This window comes from Felis catus, chromosome A3 (assembly GCF_018350175.1).
Source record: "Felis catus isolate Fca126 chromosome A3, F.catus_Fca126_mat1.0, whole genome shotgun sequence".
Lineage (NCBI taxonomy): Eukaryota > Metazoa > Chordata > Mammalia > Carnivora > Felidae > Felis > Felis catus.
The window spans coordinates 121,503,268-121,523,195 of NC_058370.1; the positions used below are offsets into that span (position 1 = coordinate 121,503,268).

At 34.8% G+C, this 19,928-nt stretch overlaps 1 protein-coding gene across 3 annotated transcripts in view; it reads left to right on the forward strand.

Annotated features, from left to right (window-relative positions):
- Positions 1-19,928, forward strand: part of ATAD2B (ATPase family AAA domain containing 2B) — a 166,189-nt gene that overhangs the window by 91,172 nt on the left and 55,089 nt on the right. For all 3 annotated transcript variants that reach the window (XM_023252067.2, XM_023252068.2, XM_045054873.1), the window contains 4 exons: positions 470-560; positions 6,051-6,362; positions 8,690-8,825; positions 17,016-17,202. In XM_023252067.2, the coding sequence (XP_023107835.1) occupies positions 470-560; positions 6,051-6,362; positions 8,690-8,825; positions 17,016-17,202 (726 nt within the window). The remainder of the gene's footprint in view (positions 1-469; positions 561-6,050; positions 6,363-8,689; positions 8,826-17,015; positions 17,203-19,928) is intronic.

Genomic DNA, 19,928 nt, shown 5'->3' on the forward strand with positions numbered 1-19,928 from the left:
GATGTCATGGTATAGAAATGTCTTTTAAAATAAATAGTTGTTGGAGCGCCTGGGTGGCTCATTTGGTTAAGTGTCTGACTCTTGATACCAGCTCGAGTGGTGATCTCGACGGTTCATGGGATTGAGCCCCGCTTCAGCCTCCGGGCTGGCAGTGTGGAGCCTGTTGGGGATTCATTCATTCATATTCTCTCTCTCTCTCTCTGTCTCTCTCTCTCTCTGTCTCTCTCCCCCTCTCCCTCCCTCCCTCCCTCCCTCCCTTTCCCTCTCCCTGTGTCCCTGTCAGTCCCCCTCTCCCCCTGCAAACCACCTGCAAGCCCTCTCTCCCCCTTTTCAAAATAAATAAATAAACTTAAAAAAAAAACAAAAAACAACAGTTGTTTTTCTGGGGTATGGTTAGTGCATAAATTTGTTCCAGCTAATACACTTGAGAGGTTGGTGATATTTTATTTATTTGTACTGTTTTTCTTAGGCAAGAAAACACATTTTACAGATCCATACCAGGGATTGGAATCCAAAATTATCAGATGCTTTTTTAGGTGAATTGGCCGAAAAATGTGTTGGTGAGTGCTATTATTTGAATTCTTTCATTGTTACTGTTTGTTCTGCTGGCCCTTTCCCTTTATGTTTGGAATGCGAATGAATATAGTTATGTCTGTGTGCAATAGATGGCTGACTTTGCCTTTAAATGTAACACTTACTTTGAACATTTCACTTGAAGTTTGAACACTTCTAAATTACAATTTTAGCTGCCATTAGGTTTTTGATGATTAACAAAGCTAGTAGTAATATGTTCATTGAGTGCTGGATTTCCATGATATTACTGCATTGTGTCCTTTTAGGAATTGTTCTCTCTCAGAAATTTTACTAAGAAAAATAAGCTTAACCTTGAGACATAAAGGTCCATGTCAAAGGCAGGACTGCAGTCTTTTACTTTGCAGATTGATTACCTGATGGGCTCATCTTCATGCCTGTGGTCTAGAAAGAAGTTGAGTGAGAGGAGTCTTCAAAGAAAATACTTACTGGCATCTGCTAGTATTTCTCAAAATATAAAACTGTCCAATTTAATGTTATATTATTCACAGAGTGGAAGATCCTCCCCACAGAGTGAATGAATACAACTGTCCTAAAAGGATATAGTGAGAGTATTTTATGTACATACATGATCATACATAGGAGATGGAATTCAAGGGTTTTGGAATTCAGGGTTTTGGCTCTAATTAGGTCTGAAATAAAAATGAATACAGTATTAAACAACTGAATATACACCCCGGTATTTCCCCTTCATTCTTTTTCTGTCTTTTGTCTATTTTCCTCTTATTCTCTCACAAACAAAAATTAAAAAATCTTTCTCCATGAACTTTTTAAGCATTATGAAAAAACCCCCAAATAAGTTCACTAACTATCAGCAGTCTACTTGGGAAAACTTTAAAGTTACCAAAACCAGAAAGAGTAACTTAGTTAAAAAATCATTGTGATCCACCATCAAATATTAAAACTTAAATAGAACATTAGTCCATTCAGTTAGCTACATCCGAATTATCCTCTTCATCCACAGGGACCTCCATCTCCGAAGCAGCATACCTCAACTTTTGAACCACAAAGACCTCGACATCTTCTGGTGAGGAGAAAACGTAAATCTCTCCAGCACTACTCCAGTTTAAGCTTTGCCTGGTATAAGAGAGCATGCGCCAAACCCATTTCATGTAAATTTGGCTTGACCTTTGCAAAGCCTTGTGCTGCTTTATGGGAGAGGGTGGTATTTGGTACAAAATCCAGTCTTTTCCCTTTTTGAAATTTGCCCCCTTTTATTTCCTGCTACTTTTAGGGTATTATTTTATTAGAGTACGGATCAGACTGGGAAATCTTTGTGGATTCTTCTGTGAATCTGTCACAGAATATCCTTAACTGAAATAAGCAGAAGTCTTCAAATAATTTTGGAAATTCCCTAAAAGATAGGTATTTTAAAATTACTTGCTATTACCCTATTTACCATCTGAAAGATTACACTCTAGTTCCTCATCCTAAATATTAGAATCCCAGTTTCCCTTTTCATTTCCAAAGGTCACAACTTCTCATTATTCCAAGTGATTTATTTTAGCTTTAAAAGTCAGTTTCTTAAGTTTAAACATTTTTGAGACATAATTTCTTACAGGACTAAAAAATTTCTCTTGCCTTTTGGGGATGGTGGTGGCGGTGGTGGTGGTTTAGAAGAATCTGCTTTTATGGATATACACTATTTTCTTCCTGGAGAGTGACATAAAAATCCATTATAATTAAATGACTTCTGTTTTTGATTTTGACATTTATTCCATGTAAGAAGCCAGTTTCACATAAAAAAATGCAGGTCCTCAAACAGGAACAGTAATAAGTTTTAAATTCATTATGAACTTAGCATTTTCTGTATCCCAAACATGTTTTGACATGTATGGGTTAAGTCCAGTAAAATATATGCCTAACAAAAGGAGTATGTAGTCTTGATGAAAAACTTTACAGACAACTGACCTCTTGTAGAGGTTATGGATTTGGTAACTTTTACCTTGAAATAAATTCCCAAGTACTTGGAGGTGTTTGCATGCATAATAGGTGTGATTTTTTAAAGTAGTCCTCACATAATTTCGGTGTCCAGATCACATGCATGAATAGTAGGAGCTTAAGGTTATGGGGACCTCAAACCTAATCATATTTCTCTATTTATTTTCACTGAGAGGGCCAAAACAATGAAAGTTTATCAGTGAGGGGTCTGTCTTGTGGACCTTTGTTATGTTTGATGTTTTACTTAAACAGTAACTTCCTAAAATTTTATTATTACCTTGTCTAGTCTATAACCTATTTAATAGCTTGTATTTTTAGTTTTTCAGACAAATTCCATTTCATTGGCAATATTTAAGAATGCTTTTTCTTGGGGTGCCTTGCTGGCTCAGTTGTTAGCGCATGAGACTCTTGATTTTGGGTCATAAGTTCAAGCCCCCACATTGGGCATAGAGCTTACTTTAAAAAAAAAAAAGGAATGCTTTTTCCTTGGTATCTAGATATTTGTGTGTGTTCTTCAGTATTAGAATTGTAATGGTAGAATTAATATGATTATGGAATTCTTACGAAAGGGATGTTGGTATTTTCTTTAATGTCAGCTTTTAACTTTCAAATGCTGTAGTGTGTTTTCTGTATATCTAGGATGATCATATTACCTACATCTAGTTTTCTAAATCAGGACCTTTTAGAAAGTGAAAAAATATACTGTTAATTATGATAAGACAAGAGGCCTAAACCAGGACATGTGATACTAAATACAACTTTTTAGCCATGGTTTTCATGTAATTTTAATTGTTTTAGAGTCTAGTAAAGGAAGTATATTATTAATCAAGTAGTTCTCGGTGTTTTCTTTCATATATGAGAATCACTTGTAAAGCTTTCTCAAAATATACATTTATGATATTAAACTGCCAGAGATTCTGATTCACTAGGTTTGTTGGGAAACTGGTGTTGCAGTTTCATTGTTGAATAGCCAAGACTGAGAACCCCAGATATAAACCAATAATTCTCATTCACGGGCAAATGTAATGAAGATAAATCCATTCTTTTAGTCTATTGATTATGATAATCCAAGTGAAAATTTATTTCTTTAAATGGGATCTATTGTGAGAAACTTTTAAATTATCTTTAGTAGATTAAGAGAAAATGAACAGCGCATTACTATTATGTATGTTACTGACATTATGTCAAACATAAATGTTATGGGCACCACTTATATAGAATACCTTCTAATGTTTTTTTTTTTTTTTTAATTTTTTTTTCAACGTTTATTTATTTTTGGGACAGAGAGAGACAGAGCATGAACGGGGGAGGGGCAGAGAGAGGGAGACACAGAATCGGAAACAGGCTCCAGGCTCTGAGCCATCAGCCCAGAGCCTGACGCGGGGCTCAAACTCACGGACCGCGAGATCGTGACCTGGCTGAAGTCGGACGCTTAACCGACTGCGCCACCCAGGCGCCCCTTTTTTTTCTGTTTTGCATTGTTTCTGAGCTTGTTTTTTTTAAATTTAGGCTTTTGCTCTTAGAAATAGGATCATATAATATATTCTCCAGCTGTGTATATGCTTTTAAAGAAGAAAAAGAAATGTAGTTGTTTATGTTGTTTGAAGATGGTAGTTTATTTTTTACTTGTTCTGAAACGGTTTATTTGATTAACTGTTTATAACCGAGCTGGTATTTTATTAAGCTAATATAACTATGATATATATGGCATAGGAAAATGTACCTTTTTTTCCAGGTTTATTCATTGAGAAATAGAATATAAAATGAAAGACTATTGGTAGTTTGAAGAATTGTTTGGTAGATTGATTGCTGTCATGGGACAGTGTTAGTGCTTAATCTGCTTATAGTTTTCTGAATTAGATTCTTAACAGTCATACTAAATTTTCCCTTAACTGAATAAATATTTCTTGAAGAATGCAATATTTTTCTATGTTTTTTCATAATTTTCATTGAAATTTTTATTTTTCATTAATGATTAAAGAATTTAGACATCTTCAAAAAAGATGAAAAATCTAGTAGATTCAATTCCTCCACTTTTTATGATCCTATGTGGTAACGTTATAGTCTTAACTAACCAAACTATAACCCTGGACTTACGCCTTTCTTTTTTTATTCATTCTTTCACTCAATAAATATTTATTGGATATCTACTGAATGCTAGGCCAGGTATTATTTTCAGTATATGAGATATGTTAGTGAACGAAACTGATGAATACTCGTACACTCACAAAACTCACATTCTAGTTGGGGTAGGCAGACAATAAACATAAGAGGTAAATGATACGATGGTGCATGTTATGGAAGAAAGGGAGCAAAGAGGATTTTTCTGTTATTTGTGGGACTTGATGAACAGGATTGCCCTACTAACAGTAGAGGTACATTTCATTATAGATGTGTGAGTCACTTACAGTTTGCTTTATCTGATTTTGTGCCTTAATGTTCTTTTTCTGCCAGTTAGTCTGGGGCTGTTTCTTTTCTGCTCATAGTTTTCCTAATCACCATTTTTATTTCATTATTCAAGTGTTCCACAAGGTCGTTGCCTGGAATAAAAAAATAAATAAGCTTGATGCCACTCTTTGAAGAGCATAGCGTTTAGTTTTAAAACTGGTTCAAGTAGTTCCCTCTGCTGGCATAACTGATAAAAGTGACCAAATGCAAGTTTAATTGCTGATATAAAAACAACATAGCTGGTTTGAGTTTTTCTTCATTTTTGTGGTTAAGACCTAAGAGTTTATGTGTGTTTTTGTATGTATTTGTTGCTTAAATGAGTGAAATGACTTCAAAGCCCTGGGGGCTTGATCTGTTAACTACAATAATTAGTTACATATGGGTAATGGGTAATGTAATACACTGTGTTTGTATAGACTTTAGAACTAGATTATCCATTGTTTTAAATTAAACATATATAAAAAGGAAATTAATATGGAAATTTAATGGATTCTTATTCCCTTTAATACCTTTGAAATTATGATAGATGGTGACAACTTTAAAGTATAATTTTTCAGGTTATTACATATAAATTTGTGGTTGGCACTCAAAGTTGGTAGTAGAATGACTCTGTTTTTGAAATTTCTGCATATATTCTGCTTTGTAATGCTCCCTTATATGTGTTTGCAAATTAATGATATTAGAAAAATTTATGGGTAAGTGTAATATCTTGAGGACTAAACTGATAATTGGGAATACTGATGAAAGATTGATATGAAACTTACTCTTTAAACACGTTTCCTGAAGAAAATTGTACATTATAATCAGTGTTTTTGGCACAAAGTACATGGCTTCTTATAATATCATTAGTTCATGTTTTGTTAATGAAAATATTCAGAATACTTTTATTACTGAGTAATTTTATTAGGTGATTTAAATGGTCAGTTTTTGCTAACAAATTGCATATAATTATTGATTTAGTATTATTTCCTAATATATACATTAATAAAGATGTATATATTTGCAAACTGTAGTTGGTACTGTAAGAATGAACTTATTACCTTTGTTACTCTTTTTCTTTTGTGCATTAGGCTATTGTGGAGCTGATATCAAGGCCCTGTGCACTGAAGCTGCCCTCATTGCCCTGCGGAGGCGTTATCCCCAGATCTATGCTAGCAGTCATAAACTGCAGCTAGATGTTTCCTCAATAGTGCTCAATGCCCAAGATTTTTACCATGCAATGCAGAATATTGTGCCTGCTTCTCAACGTGCTGTCATGTCTTCGGGACATGCACTATCCCCCATCATAAAGCCGCTACTGGAAAGAAGCTTCAACAACATCCTAGCAGTCTTGCAAAAAGTGTTTCCTCATGCTGAAATTAGCCAGAGTGACAAGAAAGAAGGTACTATAAATTACTTTTTCATATTGTTAAAATGAAACAAGTATAGGCATAAATAAATTCTGAGTTTCGTCATAAGGTTATTTATATGTTATTCTTTTATATTTGCCATGAATATAGAAAATGTCTCTATTTCACTCACCAGGATATATTCCAGGCCTGGCATATTGCCTAGCATATGGTAGTTGCCTAGTGAATGCTTATAAAAAGAAAGAATGAATGTTAGTTCTATTTGTTATTGCTTGGGAGATTCTATCTTAACAAATAGAAGTGTTACTCTCTTTAGAAAAGTTGACTATAATAATGATGGCTTACATTTAATTAATTAATTTAAAGACTATTAAAAAATATTTTTTAATGTTTGTTTATTTTTGAGAGAGGACAGACAGAGAGCTTGCAGGGGAGGGCCAGAGAGAGAGGGAGACACAGAATCCAAAATAGGCTCCAGGCTCTGAGCTGTCAGCACAGAGCCTGATGCGGGGCTCGGACTCAACGAACTGTAAGATTGTAACAGCCAAAGTTGGATGCTTAACTGACTGAGCCACCCAGGTGCTCCAAGACTTTATTTTTAAAGAATCTCTATACCCAGCAGGGCTCGAATTTAAAACCCCCGAGATCAGGAGTCACATGTTCTACCAACTGAGCCAGCCAGCACCCCTGTATTTAATTTATTATAAAGCCCTTACATAAATTGTCACTTATTAACCCCCAGAACAGTCCAGTGGGGCAGGTACTTTTATACTGTAAAGGAGGAGACTGGAAGACTTAGGGATGTATTCACTTATTTAGGGTCATTCAGTAAGTTCCAGTGCTTACTCAAACCTAGGGCACCTAACTCTAGAACCTGTGTTCTTAACTATGTGGCTTATAATGTCCCTCTGGATTCAACTCATCCAATATATTTTGTTGTTCTTGGCAGTGCATTCTGCAGTGTGCAGTGCAAATGGAGTGTAAATCATTAGTAAGGGAGTAAATCAGAACGTGGTTGTATAAGGTCTTGAATTCTAGCCTCAAGATTGGACCTGAGATACAAATAGGAAGTTACCTTTGAAAATTCATTAAGGGGCGTCTGGGTGGCTTAGTCGATTGAGCATCTGACTCTTGGTTTCAGCTCAGTCATGATCTCATGGTTTTGTGGATTTGTGCCCTGCATTGGGCTCTGTGCTGGCAGCAAAAGCCTGCTTGGCATCCTCTCTCTCTCTCTCTCCCTCTGTCTGCCCCTCCCAACTCACTCTCTTTCTCTCTCAAAATAAACAAACATAAAAAAAAACAAGTCATTCATTTACAGGGAAACTTTAGGTTCATATACTAACCAAAGTAAGGCCTGTGAACTTTGAAGAGAAAGCAATATGCTTTTTAAAAAATTTTTTTAAATGTTTGTTTATTTTGAGAGAGACAGAGCAAGTGCAAGGAGCGGTGGGGCGGGGGTGGGGGGGTGGGGGGGTGGGGTGGTACTGGCAGAGAGAATCCCAAGCAGCCTGCATGCTGTCAGTGCAGAGCCCAATGCAGGGCTCTGTCTCACAAACTGTGAGATCATGGCCTGAGCCAATCTGAAGAGTTGGATGCTTAACCAACTGAGCCACCCAGATGTCCCCAAAGTAATAAGTTTTAATTATCTTAATTTTCCCAGGTTTTAGTACCTTATTTGGCAGGTAGTCTGCAACAGAAAATTGTTCAATTAATTATACTAACATAAAAAATATTATATATAGTAAAATCATCAACATTCAATGCATTTTGCTGTCTTTATAATTTATATTTTTCAAAAACTATATTTTTCAAGGATAGATTCTCATGAAATATCACATGAATTACTTGATTTCTTAAGTTTGTCAAATAGGAGGTTAAATATTTTATTATGTATGAACTAGGTACTCTGCTGCGAATTGAACATTTCTTTTCTCTGATTTTCATAACTGAGGATATGTATCTTTCTCCCAATTTTTTTAAAGTTTATTTATTTGAGAGAGCTCATGGGTGTGTGTGCAGGTATGCACAAGCAGTCAAGTGGCAGAGAGAAAGAGAGAGGGAGAGAAAGAATCCCAAGCACGTTCTGCACCATCAGCTCTGAGCCCGAGGCAGGGCTTGATCCCAGGAACTGGGAGATGATGACCTGAGCTGAAATTGAGAGTCGGATGCTTAACCTACTGAGCCAAATTATTAAAAAAGACTGCAGTTTGTCAATTTGCTTGGTTGATTTGTATTTGATAGGTAACTTGTTAATGGTACATGATTTTTAAACCTGTTGTTCTTAGCTTTGGAGGGGCACTAATATTAAATGACTTTGTAAGTCTCATAGTCTTTGGATTTTTTTTTTTTTTTTGTAATAGATATAGAAACTCTGATTTTAGATGATAGTGAAGATGAGAATGCTTTATCAATTTTTGAGACCAGTTGTCACTCAGGATCACCAAAGAAACAGTCATCAGCTGCTGCTATACATAAACCCTACCTTCATTTTACAATGTAAGTAACATATCAATTTTTTAAAAATTTAGAGTAATATTTACCACTTTATGGCTAGAATTATGGTATATTATTACTTATGGTTGTAACTTTGAAGACTTTGTTTTTTTCTGTCGTTTGGATATAATTCAGGAACATTTTTACTGTGTATGCTTTTTATCTGTGGTAATAAAGTGGTGTATTGGTCAACTAAAGATGATTTTTTCTAAGCTGATTGTGTGATTTCTTCCTTTCTCTTTCTTTTTCTTTCTTTTTCCCTCTTTCCTTTTTTCTTTCTTTCTTGCTCTTCCCTCCCTTTCTTTCTCTTTCTCTCTCCTCTTTTCCTTTTCCTTTTCCTTTTCCTTTTCCTTTTCCTTTCCTTTTCCTTTTCGCTTTCCCTTTCCCTTTCCCTTTTCCCTCCACTCCCCTCCCCTTTTTCCTTTTCCTACCTTCCTTCCTTCCTTCCTTCCTTCCTTCCTTCCTTCCTTCCTTCCTTCCTTCCTTCCTTCCCTCCTTCCCAGAGTGGAAGGAATGTCCCCGATTTTATGTCTTTTATTTTGAGCTAAAATGCTCACAAATGAAATATTAACCATGATCTGGAATATTTTAATTTGTAGTGTGAGATGATAATTTAGGGATTCTAAGAGTACTAAAGAGATTCTGAATTAGAAATCTCTTAGTAAACAGATAAACAGATAACTTTCTGGTTCTTCAAAACTTCATTAGTTTACACTTCTCTGATTTAGATTTTATGGGTTTTCTATTTACATTTACCTTTATCTGTGTTAAAGCAGCTTTCATTATGCACTTTTTATTGGGTAAACAATTTTAGTGCTAATGTAATTTTTTAAAATTTAAATTCAAGTTAGTTAACATATAGTGTAATAATGGTTTCAGGAGTAGTGCTAATGTAATTTTAAATTAAGAGACCAAATAGTTTTCAAATAGTAGCAGCTTCATTTACATAATTAGCATGAATGTGATCATAATGTTTCTGCCAGGCAGGTCTATAATAGCACTTTTATTAGAAAAGGCTAGATTGATTATACTTTTAAGTAATTGTTTCAAACCTATTCTGAACAGATTTGAATCTTCCAACTTGAAGTTTCTCTTATGTAGATTACAGTGAAATGTTAATTTGATTATTTGCATTGATAACTTTCTTTTTATTTTTTAAAATGAGACTAAGTTATTTTCATTTACTCTTTTTTCTTTTGTTCTTTAGCAGCAAGCTCTTTTATTAGTAACTTTTCTTCTGTTCTGGATCTTTATGTACTTAGGGACATTTTTTTGGGGGACTTTTTCAGTAATTTCTCAAATCTGTTTTATTGATGGCTAAAGGAAAACCAAACAGTCGTTTTTTTTTTCTATTACCTGGCTACCCTATATGCGTGTGTATGAGTGTGTGATTTGTTTTGACAGTTTTACTTATTTGTATTTGAAATATATGATAGGAGCTAGGAAACTATCAAGACTTGTTTCAATTTTATGAGATAGTTCTGTTGTTGGTAAAGTAATATAGAAATAGATTTTGATATTAGAAAACTTCATGTGCAGTTTTGAGGTTGACTTTTTATTAACATTCTCTGTCATTGATTTAATGCATATCACTGGTATGGCTTTTTTAATTTGGTTTAAACCTTTTTGAAGGAATTGGCTGAATTTTAGCTTCTTTTAGGTAAACTTTTCTAGTTCATGATATGATCTTTATTTAGTAGGAAGCCAGCTGTATCCTAGAAATAAGCTTGTTTTGTTTTAGATGTTTTGGTAAATTCCATCCATTTATTTCTTTACTCACCTACCCATTCTGCCAGTTTTTATGTGTTTATGCCAGGCACTGTACTAGGTGCTGAAAACATAAGCATGAATAAGATACAAAGTAGGTCTTACTCTGGAGAAGTTCTTGTTATTGAAGGTGACAGACATTGTGATATGGCTGAAGTAATGTGTTAGAAGAACTAGAAGTTTCCATTGGAAAGTTCAGGTAGGCTTGACAGAAGAAATGGTGATATTTGCTGTCTTTCTGAGTATAAAGGGTTAGGAGTTAGTATCTGATGTTCATTACAAACTAAACATGTGGTAGGTGTATAAAGCTTGAAGCTTTATATGTAGCAATACAAATAGGCCTCTCAGCAATCATATAGCGTTTGTGGTATCATCGTTTTATAGATTAGGAAACTGAACCACAATGAAAAATAAGTAAATCACCCATGATTAAGCTGATAGGTAGCAGAGCCAGACTCTGTACTGTTTGTTTCCTAGGATCCTATTTTTTTCTATTACTGTATGTGATTTCTAAATTGATTTCTGAGCTTAATAGGTAGGTAGGGAATTGTATTGCTTTTTTGGGTAGGTTGGACAATACAATTTTCACACTTTCCAAGAAGCATATATTTTAGAATATAAGCTTTGGTAAGGGCTGTACATTTTTGTTGTTGTTGGTTTGGTTTGGCCTTCTGTCTGAATGCTTGTTAGCATGCCGGGTCAATACAGAAAAAGTGCTAGACAAGTAGAAAGCATGATTTTAACACTGGTCTCCAGTAACACTAGCTTGGGCATTGCTGGTGGGTTTCTGTTTCCGGGAATAGTTTCCTAAAACAATGTTGAAACCTTTATTTAGATTAAAAAAAAAATGTTCTTTAACATTTATTCATTTTTGAGAGACAGAGCACAAGCAAGGGAAGGGAAGAGAGAGAGGGAGACAAAGAATCCGAAGCAGGCTCCAGGCTCTGAGCTGTCAGCACTGAGCCCAACGCGAGGCTCGAACCCACAAACCGTAAGATTATGACCTGAGCTGAAGTCAGATGTTTAACCAACTGAGTCACCCAGGTGCCCCAAACCTTTGTTTAAATTTAAGGTGAAATAGAAGTCAAGATATTTAAGGTCTGTCAATCTGACAGAAAACCCTTATGATGGAAATAAGTTTTCTTTCTTACTGTATATTACCTGCCACAAGGGGATTAGAAACAGATTTCTGAGGTTTTCTAAATGAAAATAGCTTTGTTTTTTCTGATTAGAAAGATGATATACTCTATAGAAAAATTCAAGTAATAAGAAGAGCTTAAAGAAGAAAGTAAAAATTAAAGCCCAAGCAGTTGAAGGTAATTTTTGTTAAAGTTTTGGTGACCACACTTCCATATTCTCTCTATGCATATAGATAGACCTACATATTTTTTTTATATAAATTAAAATCCTCCTGTAAGTCTCTTAACATAACTTGCTTTTTTATCCACTATGTTGGGAACATTATTTCATGCTAGTATATATTTAATGTCATTCTTTTAATATTTTATATTTTGGGTGTTCTGTAATTTTTATAATCTTATTGATAAATATTGAAATTTCCGATTTTCTTTTATGATAGATATGTGGATCTGGATAGGCATCTTTCTCAGTATACATTTTTAGTACTATCTGATTGATGGTTTAAGGTAAATTTTAAAAACAGTGATTGTTCTATCAAAGCATATATACATTTAAAAACTTGATACAGGTTGTTAAATTGACTTTCAGAAAGGTTGTGCCAATTTACATTTTTATCACTGATGTAGGAGAGTGTTATTTTTCCTATACACACCTTGTTATTTCTGAACACTGTTTGCCTTTAAAAATTTTTGCCAACCAGGTAGATGAAAATAATATCTTCTTGCTTGTTTGAATTGTTCATTTGTTCTTTCATATTTGCTCAGATACATTATCAAAGTGTCCATCATGCGCCATATGTTGTCCTAGGTACTTGGAATATGTCTGTGAACAAAATGGACAAAGATCCCTGCCCTTATTGAACTTACATGTTAGATGGAGTGTATCTAATAAGTATCGATGAAACAATAAGTGTAATATATTAAATATTAGAAGATATATACTACGAAAAAAATTTAGAGAATGCTTAAGAGGTAGGGGGTCCTTGGGAGTAGAATGAGTTGCGGAATATCCTTTGTAAACATTTCAGCATATACGTGGCATAATTGCCAAGTTTAATTTTGGAAAATTTTGCTTTTTTCCATTACCACGAGTCATGAGAAAACCCAGTTTTCCCAACATCTTCTCACTAATGGTATTAAAATTTATTTTTAGTATATCAATCTAACATATTTTCCTCATAAAAGATTTTTTTTCATTATTTTCAAAATTTTTTCATCTGTTAGTAACTACCAAATATTTCTTTTAAAAAAAAATTTTTTTTTTAATGTTTATTTATTTTTGACAGAGAGAGACAGAGCATGAGTGGGGGAGGGGCAGAGAAAGAGGGAGACACAGAATCCGAACGAAGCAGGTTCCAGGCTCTGAGCTGTCAGCACAGAGCCCGACGCAGGGCTCGAGCTCACACACTGCGAGATCATGACCTGAGCCAAAGTCAAACACTCAACTGACTGAGCCACCCAGGCGCCCCCCAGATATTTCTTTTTTTAATGTTTATTTATTTTGAGAGAGAGAGAGAGAGTGCACACACGCACACACAAGTGGGAGAGGGACAGAGAGAGAGAGAGAGGGAGAAAGAATCCCAAGCAGGTTCTGTGCTGCCAGCATAGAGCCTGACGTGGGGATGGATCTCACCATTTGTGAGCCCATGACCTGAGCTGAAATCAGGAGTTAGGTGCTTAACTGACTTAGCCACCCAGGAGCCCAACTACCAAGTCTTTCTTAAGCCAACATTGGTCTTGAGCTTTAGACCATCTCTAGCTGTCTCTCACCCTTTGTGTGCCACAGATCTTTCATTATGTACTGGACTGGGTCTCCCCTTCTCTTCCATTGGGTCATCAGAGCTCCCATGGACCCAAGGTGATGTTGCAACTAGAAATGGGCATCTTCCTCAACTCCTTCCTCTTTCTTTACTCTGTACCTAGTCAATGTCCAGGTCCTGTAATTAAGTCTCATCTCAGGCTGTTCCTTCTCACCTCTTCTGACACTGTTCTTGTCTAGACTGTCATTACTATCTCATGCCTGGGTTGATACTGCAGACTCCTAACTGGTCATCTTTCCTCCTGTTTTGCCCTCATTCATTTCCTATCCTGGCATAGTGATAATAGAATTTTCTTCTAAAACATGTATATGATTATATCACTTCCCCTGCTTAAGTATCTTAATGCTTCCTCATGGTCTTCAATGTGTGTCCCAAACTTTTAACATGGCTTACAAAACCCTTTGTAGGTTTTCATGGTCTGATTCTCCTTTCCCCCAACCACAGAACCTTTATACATACATGGCTTTAAAACCTTAAAAGAAGCTAGTTGTATGAACTATTACTCCAAAGGGCCAGGAGCCTTTGGTCCTTTGCACATCCTATTTTTGTTTCTTGGAATTGTCCTTTCTGCCTCCGTCCTGTTGGGTTTGTGCTTTTGTAACACTGTCCAGGAAAGCCTTTATTGAGTCTGTAATTGTGGTCTGCCATAGCATTCTGTACTTAAACAGTGCTGCTTGTTAATCACACTGAATTATATTAGTTTGTAGATTTCCTTTTTCTACTTCATACCATTCAAGTGTGAGCTCTATGATAACTGGTATTGTTAGACACCCAGGGTGAGGGACTTAGCATAGGAACCATTCTCCAATTATTAAATGAATGAACATTTTAAGAAATGTTATCTGTTTCTATTTTCTTTTTGAATTGTCTATGTCCTTTGCCCATGAAACTGTTTTTTGTTGTTGTTGTTGTTAAAACACTTTGAACATAAGCTCTTTTTTACATTAAGAACCATTCCTGTTAATGGCAGATTGTTTGTCTCATTTGATTGTTTGCCATTTGATTCAGATTGTAATTTTTGAGTTACAAAAGTTTGTAGATTATGAATTAAAAAATACATAATCTCGTGTTTTTTCTTTGTTAGAATTAATTTTGTTCTGTGAAATGAGGGTCTGAATCTTCCCTATTTAAATAAATAAAAAAAAATTTTTTTTAATGTTTTATTTATTTTTGAGAGACAGAGTGTGAGTTGGGGAGGGGCAGAGAGAGAGGGAGACACAGAATCTAAAGCTGGCTCCAGACTCTGAGCTGTCAGAAAGAGCCAGATTTGGGGCTTGAACCGTTGAACCATGAGATCATGGACCTGAGCTGAAGTCGGATGCTTAACTGACTAAGCCACTCAGGCGCCCCTCTTCTCTATTTTAAAATAACATTTATTTTATAATCTCCCTTCCATTTATTTTTTATGCTTATTATCTTGTATGAAATTCTTTGAACTATGATGATTTGTTTCCTGGCTGCCTATTCTATTGATCTGTGTTTCTTTTCTTTGGTGTATTCTACATTATATTCTATTATTCTGTTCTGTAATACCTTTTTTTTTTTTTAAGTTTATTTATTTTTAAGAGAGACAGAGTAGGGGAGGGGCAGACAGAGAGGGAGAGAGAGAATCCCAGGTAGGCTCTGAACCATCAGCGTACAGCCCAATGTGGGGCTTGGACTAATCAACTGTGAGATCATGACCTGAGCTAAAACCAAGAGTCGGACACTTAACTGACTAAGCCACCCAGGTGCTCTTGTAATAGATTTTTTTTAATGTTTTTAAATTTATTTTGAGAGAGAGAGAGCGTGAGCAAGTGAGGGAGGGGCAGAGAAAGGGAGAGAGAGAATCCCAAGCAGGCTCCATGCTTAGTGTGGAGCCCAACGTGGGGCTTGATCCCATGAACCTGTGAGATTGTTACCTGAGCCAAAATTAAGAGTCGGACGCTTAATTGACTGAGCCACACAGGCGCCCCTGTAATATATTCCAATATAAAGTAGTGTACATGTTAGCATGGTGGTTCAGCTTAGCAATTATATGGACCTGAATGAGATTTGAACTCTTTTTTATTTAAAAAAAATTTTTTTTCAACTTTTATTTATTTTTGGGACAGAGAGAGAGAGAGAGAGAGCATGAACGGGGAAGGGGCAGAGAGAGGGAGACACAGAATCGGAAGCAGGCTCCAGGCTCTGAGCCATCAGCCCAGAGCCCGACGCGGGGCTCGAACTCACGGACCGCGAGATCGTGACCTGGCTGAAGTCGGACGCCCAACCGACTGCGCCACCCAGGCGCCCCGAGATTTGAACTCTTTGACCACCCATTTGTAACAGTCTCATACCTAACTTCTCTGAGTCTTGGTTTCTTCATCTGTTTAATAAGAAGAAACTATGTGTTTCATAGAATTGCTAAGAAAATTAAAACTATGTGAAGTACTTATTACTGAAACAGGTTTAACTGTTCTAAAATTGGGTCTAGCACACTTTACCAAATAGCGTGGAGCCTGCTTGGGATTCTCTCTCCCCCTTTCTCGCTTGCTCTTATTATCTCTCTCTCAAAATAAATAAATAAACATTAAAAAAAGAAAGGATCTTCTTTCCTTCTTTATTTTGGTTATTGATGGTGTTATTATGTCTTGATTTTTCTGTTTCTGTTTTCTGACTTGTTACTTTTGGTAGATTCTGACAATTATTAATTAGTTGATTCTCTTGGATTTTTTTAGTGCATAATCGTATCCTTTACAAGTAACAGTGTTTTCCTGATTTCTTTCTATTCCAGTTTTTATTTGCTTTATTCTTACTGCATTGCTTAAAATTTCCTATGTTATCTATAATGATAGATAAACTTGTTTCATTCATCATTTTAATGGGGTTGTGGAATCTTGAGAGTGTAAGGTCCCCTTGGTTTAATACATTTTCCTAAATTTGCTTTCTCTATTGTAGGTCTTTAGATGTCATGTATTAGGGTGTGGACATTTAGTTTGTATTGGCCCCAAACCAAAATTTGCTGCCACTGAAAAAGTCCTACATTTATTTTCTATCTTAAAAATTGCGGTAAAATATACATTAAATTTACCATTTTAACCATTAAAAAAAAGTCCTACATTTTGGGTAATCTTCAGATATACCTACTTCTTTGTTGAAATGGGATTCTTAACATTTTATCTTGAATAATTAATAGCTATGTCTCCTTAGTGTCTGAAGTGTTTTCCAAGTAATATATATGGTATGATAGAATGAATACCCAGGTATTATTACTTTGTTTTAGAATGAGTTTTTATACTTTTACATCATGGTTATTAAAATTGTCAGGGAGATCAACATTTTAAAATGATAATTAATGAAAAAATTATTCACTGTACTTGAAGTAGAAGAGAAAATTCTATTAATTTGGAGTTACATATTTAGTGTAAATATTTTACCTAATATTTCATACTGATCTTCAGAGTGTATCATTTTGAAATAATTATCATGTCTTATATGTATTCCAGGTCACCATATCATCAGCCAACCTCTTACAGGCCAAGATTATTGCTGTCTGGAGAAAGAGGCTCAGGTCAAACTTCTCACCTAGCTCCAGCACTTTTGCACACTCTAGAAAAATTCTCTGTGCACAGACTAGATCTCCCAGCACTTTATTCAGTTAGTGCCAAAACACCTGAAGAATCATGTGCACAGGTAGGTTTGTACCATATCAGAGTACTTCCAACTTTCTTAATTGTTTATATCTCTATATCTCAGTAGTGTTTATAAAGTCTTTTCAAAGAACAGTAATGCGAATATTAACTTTTTGTTGGTTACTCATTAGCATTCTAATATTAAGGCCAGGGATCCTTTTGATGTATAACATGTTTAAAAGTGAGCTTATTGTTTCCCCCATATTTCATTCTTTTCTGAAATTTTAATATCCTGTTTCTTATATTAAAGTTTTATTAAGCATTATAGAAAGGAAGCTTCTTTTGCCTTCTTCTGACCCTCTTTTCAACACTGTGGTTTCAGAGTCTTTCTAGATTTCAGTGTGTACTTAGAGCCTTACTGTATGTAGTTGGGGAAAATTAACACAGAAAAATGATAGCAATTTAAAAATTATATATATTTCTATCGGTAGTCAAGTGTGTGTGATATTTGACTTTTAACTACTTTGTGCTGGTTTGTGAAGTGCAGAGTTCTAGTGAGGTGTTCGTATAACTATGAATTTATTATAAGTGTATCATGTTGGAACAAGTTAGGGGAATGCCACTTTCAACTCTGTATTTAGCCTACTTTTAGAGATTACATGACCAGAGTAGTAACACTTAAAAGAGCATTGTGCATAATTATGTTGTGTTTTTGAGTACATTTTATAACTATTTAATACATACACATATACTACCTAATTGACAACCATTCTGTATCTTGTAGAAAAAAAACATATATGTGTATGTATTTCATGGTCCACAGCATTGATTTCATTTCTCTTTTACTTACAGTTGTCTGGGTGTCAGCATCCTAGCATCATTCACTACTTAGAAAGCTCTATTTAAAAGTTTTTTCCCCCCAAAACCCATGGCTTAAATAAAAACTATATACAAATAATTTGCTACAAATTTTGTGCATTTAACTCATCCTGGCTGGGAGTGTTTTCCAATAATGTTGATTTATATGTTTGTTCATATTTTTCCTTTTTAGTGAGACAAAATTATTGCAGTTTGTATGCAAGTTAAGACAATTACCCAGTACGATTAAAAATAAATCCAGCGGAGAGAGAATCTAAATAGACACTAAGTGTGGAAGGAGAAATTGAGTATCAAAAAGCACTAAATCCAGATAGTTTCATGGGTGAATTCTTTTAATCTTAAAGGATAAGATCATTTTGATGCTAAACTGAAATACAGAGGAAAACAGACTAATTACACTTAGGCAATGGTGGTAAAGTAAATATTACAAATGGATTCTAGTAGCACATCAGAAGTGTAATATGCCATTATTAAGGCATGCAAAATTGACTCAGTTAGACATTGAGAGATAAAAATATTGGAACAGACATTGAAGTTATAAATATTTGCCTGTGATATGATTATATATTTGGAGACTTTTTAGGACTTACTGAAAAATTATTAGGGACAATAAGAGAATTCTGCAAGGTGGACACCTTTCAAAGTTAATATTATAAAATAAGTAGTTTTCTTTTATACACCCAGAAACAAGTTAGAAATTTAATGGAAAAAATGATCCTAATTAAAATAGCAACTAATTTTACCTAGAAATTAAATAATTAATTTGCAGTGTCTAAAAGAAGAAAAAACAAAAAAACACACCTTGTTTTTAATTACCATAGTTCAAAGTATGGATTCAAGTCAAATTGCAAATTGATTAAAATATTAGCTACTTGGCTTATTGGTTGTGGCCTTGGACAAATTGCTTAACTTCTTTGAGACTTAATTTTCTTATCTATGAAACAAAGGTAATGATACTGCATAAGGTGGTTGTGACTACTAAAATCAGTTCATCCAATAGGTTTGGTATATAGTAAGTACCCTGTAGCCCTTAACTGTCATTATGTTTATCACTGCTACTGCAGCTTCCTTACACAGCTGAGGGCTGGTAAGACTCAAAATTGGAAAGCTGTGAGTTCTTTTCTAAATTAATGTATAAATTAAGTTCAGGCTCAAGTATAATATTCCCAAAATTTAAGAGGAAAAGTTAAAAAAAAAAGTGCTTTGCGTTTCTTCTAAAATGAATTCTTCAGAAAATGAATATGAGCATAGCAAGGAGAGTTCTGGAGGAAAAAGTATAATGAAAGGAGCTCTACCAGATTTTTAAAGGCGTTACAGAATGTAGTAATAAAGAACATGTAACGGTCCAGAGAATTAACCCTTAGGCCTACATAGAATGAGAATTTAGTATCTGATGACGATTAGCATATAATGATGGTAAATGATGATGATGACGACGACATTTGATATCATACAACAGATGGATTATTTAATAAATGGTCTTAGAAAACTGACTCAATGAGGGGAAAAAGAAAAAAACAAAACTGAATTTCTACTTTTTATTGTAGCCCCAACATAAATTCTGCATTGTTAATGGAACTGTAAAAGGGGAATTCACAAGCTCAATATGTTTATTATCTTGAGTATGAGAAAGTAGTCTCTAAGCAGTGAACACAGCCAGAAAACATAAAGATATGAACAAATTTGACTTTATAAAATTTTTAATTATACATGGCAGAAATAGTTGTTTTTGTAAAATTAATAGACACAACCTGGCGAAAAAGTATGTGTGTAACACACATGTCCAGGATAAGTTTCTGAAATATACAAAAATATGCTAAAATCAGTAAGAAGAAAGAATGACACGCTAATATAAAAATTGGCGAAATAGCATGCCATTTATAGGAAGGAAACAATAGAAAAAGCAAC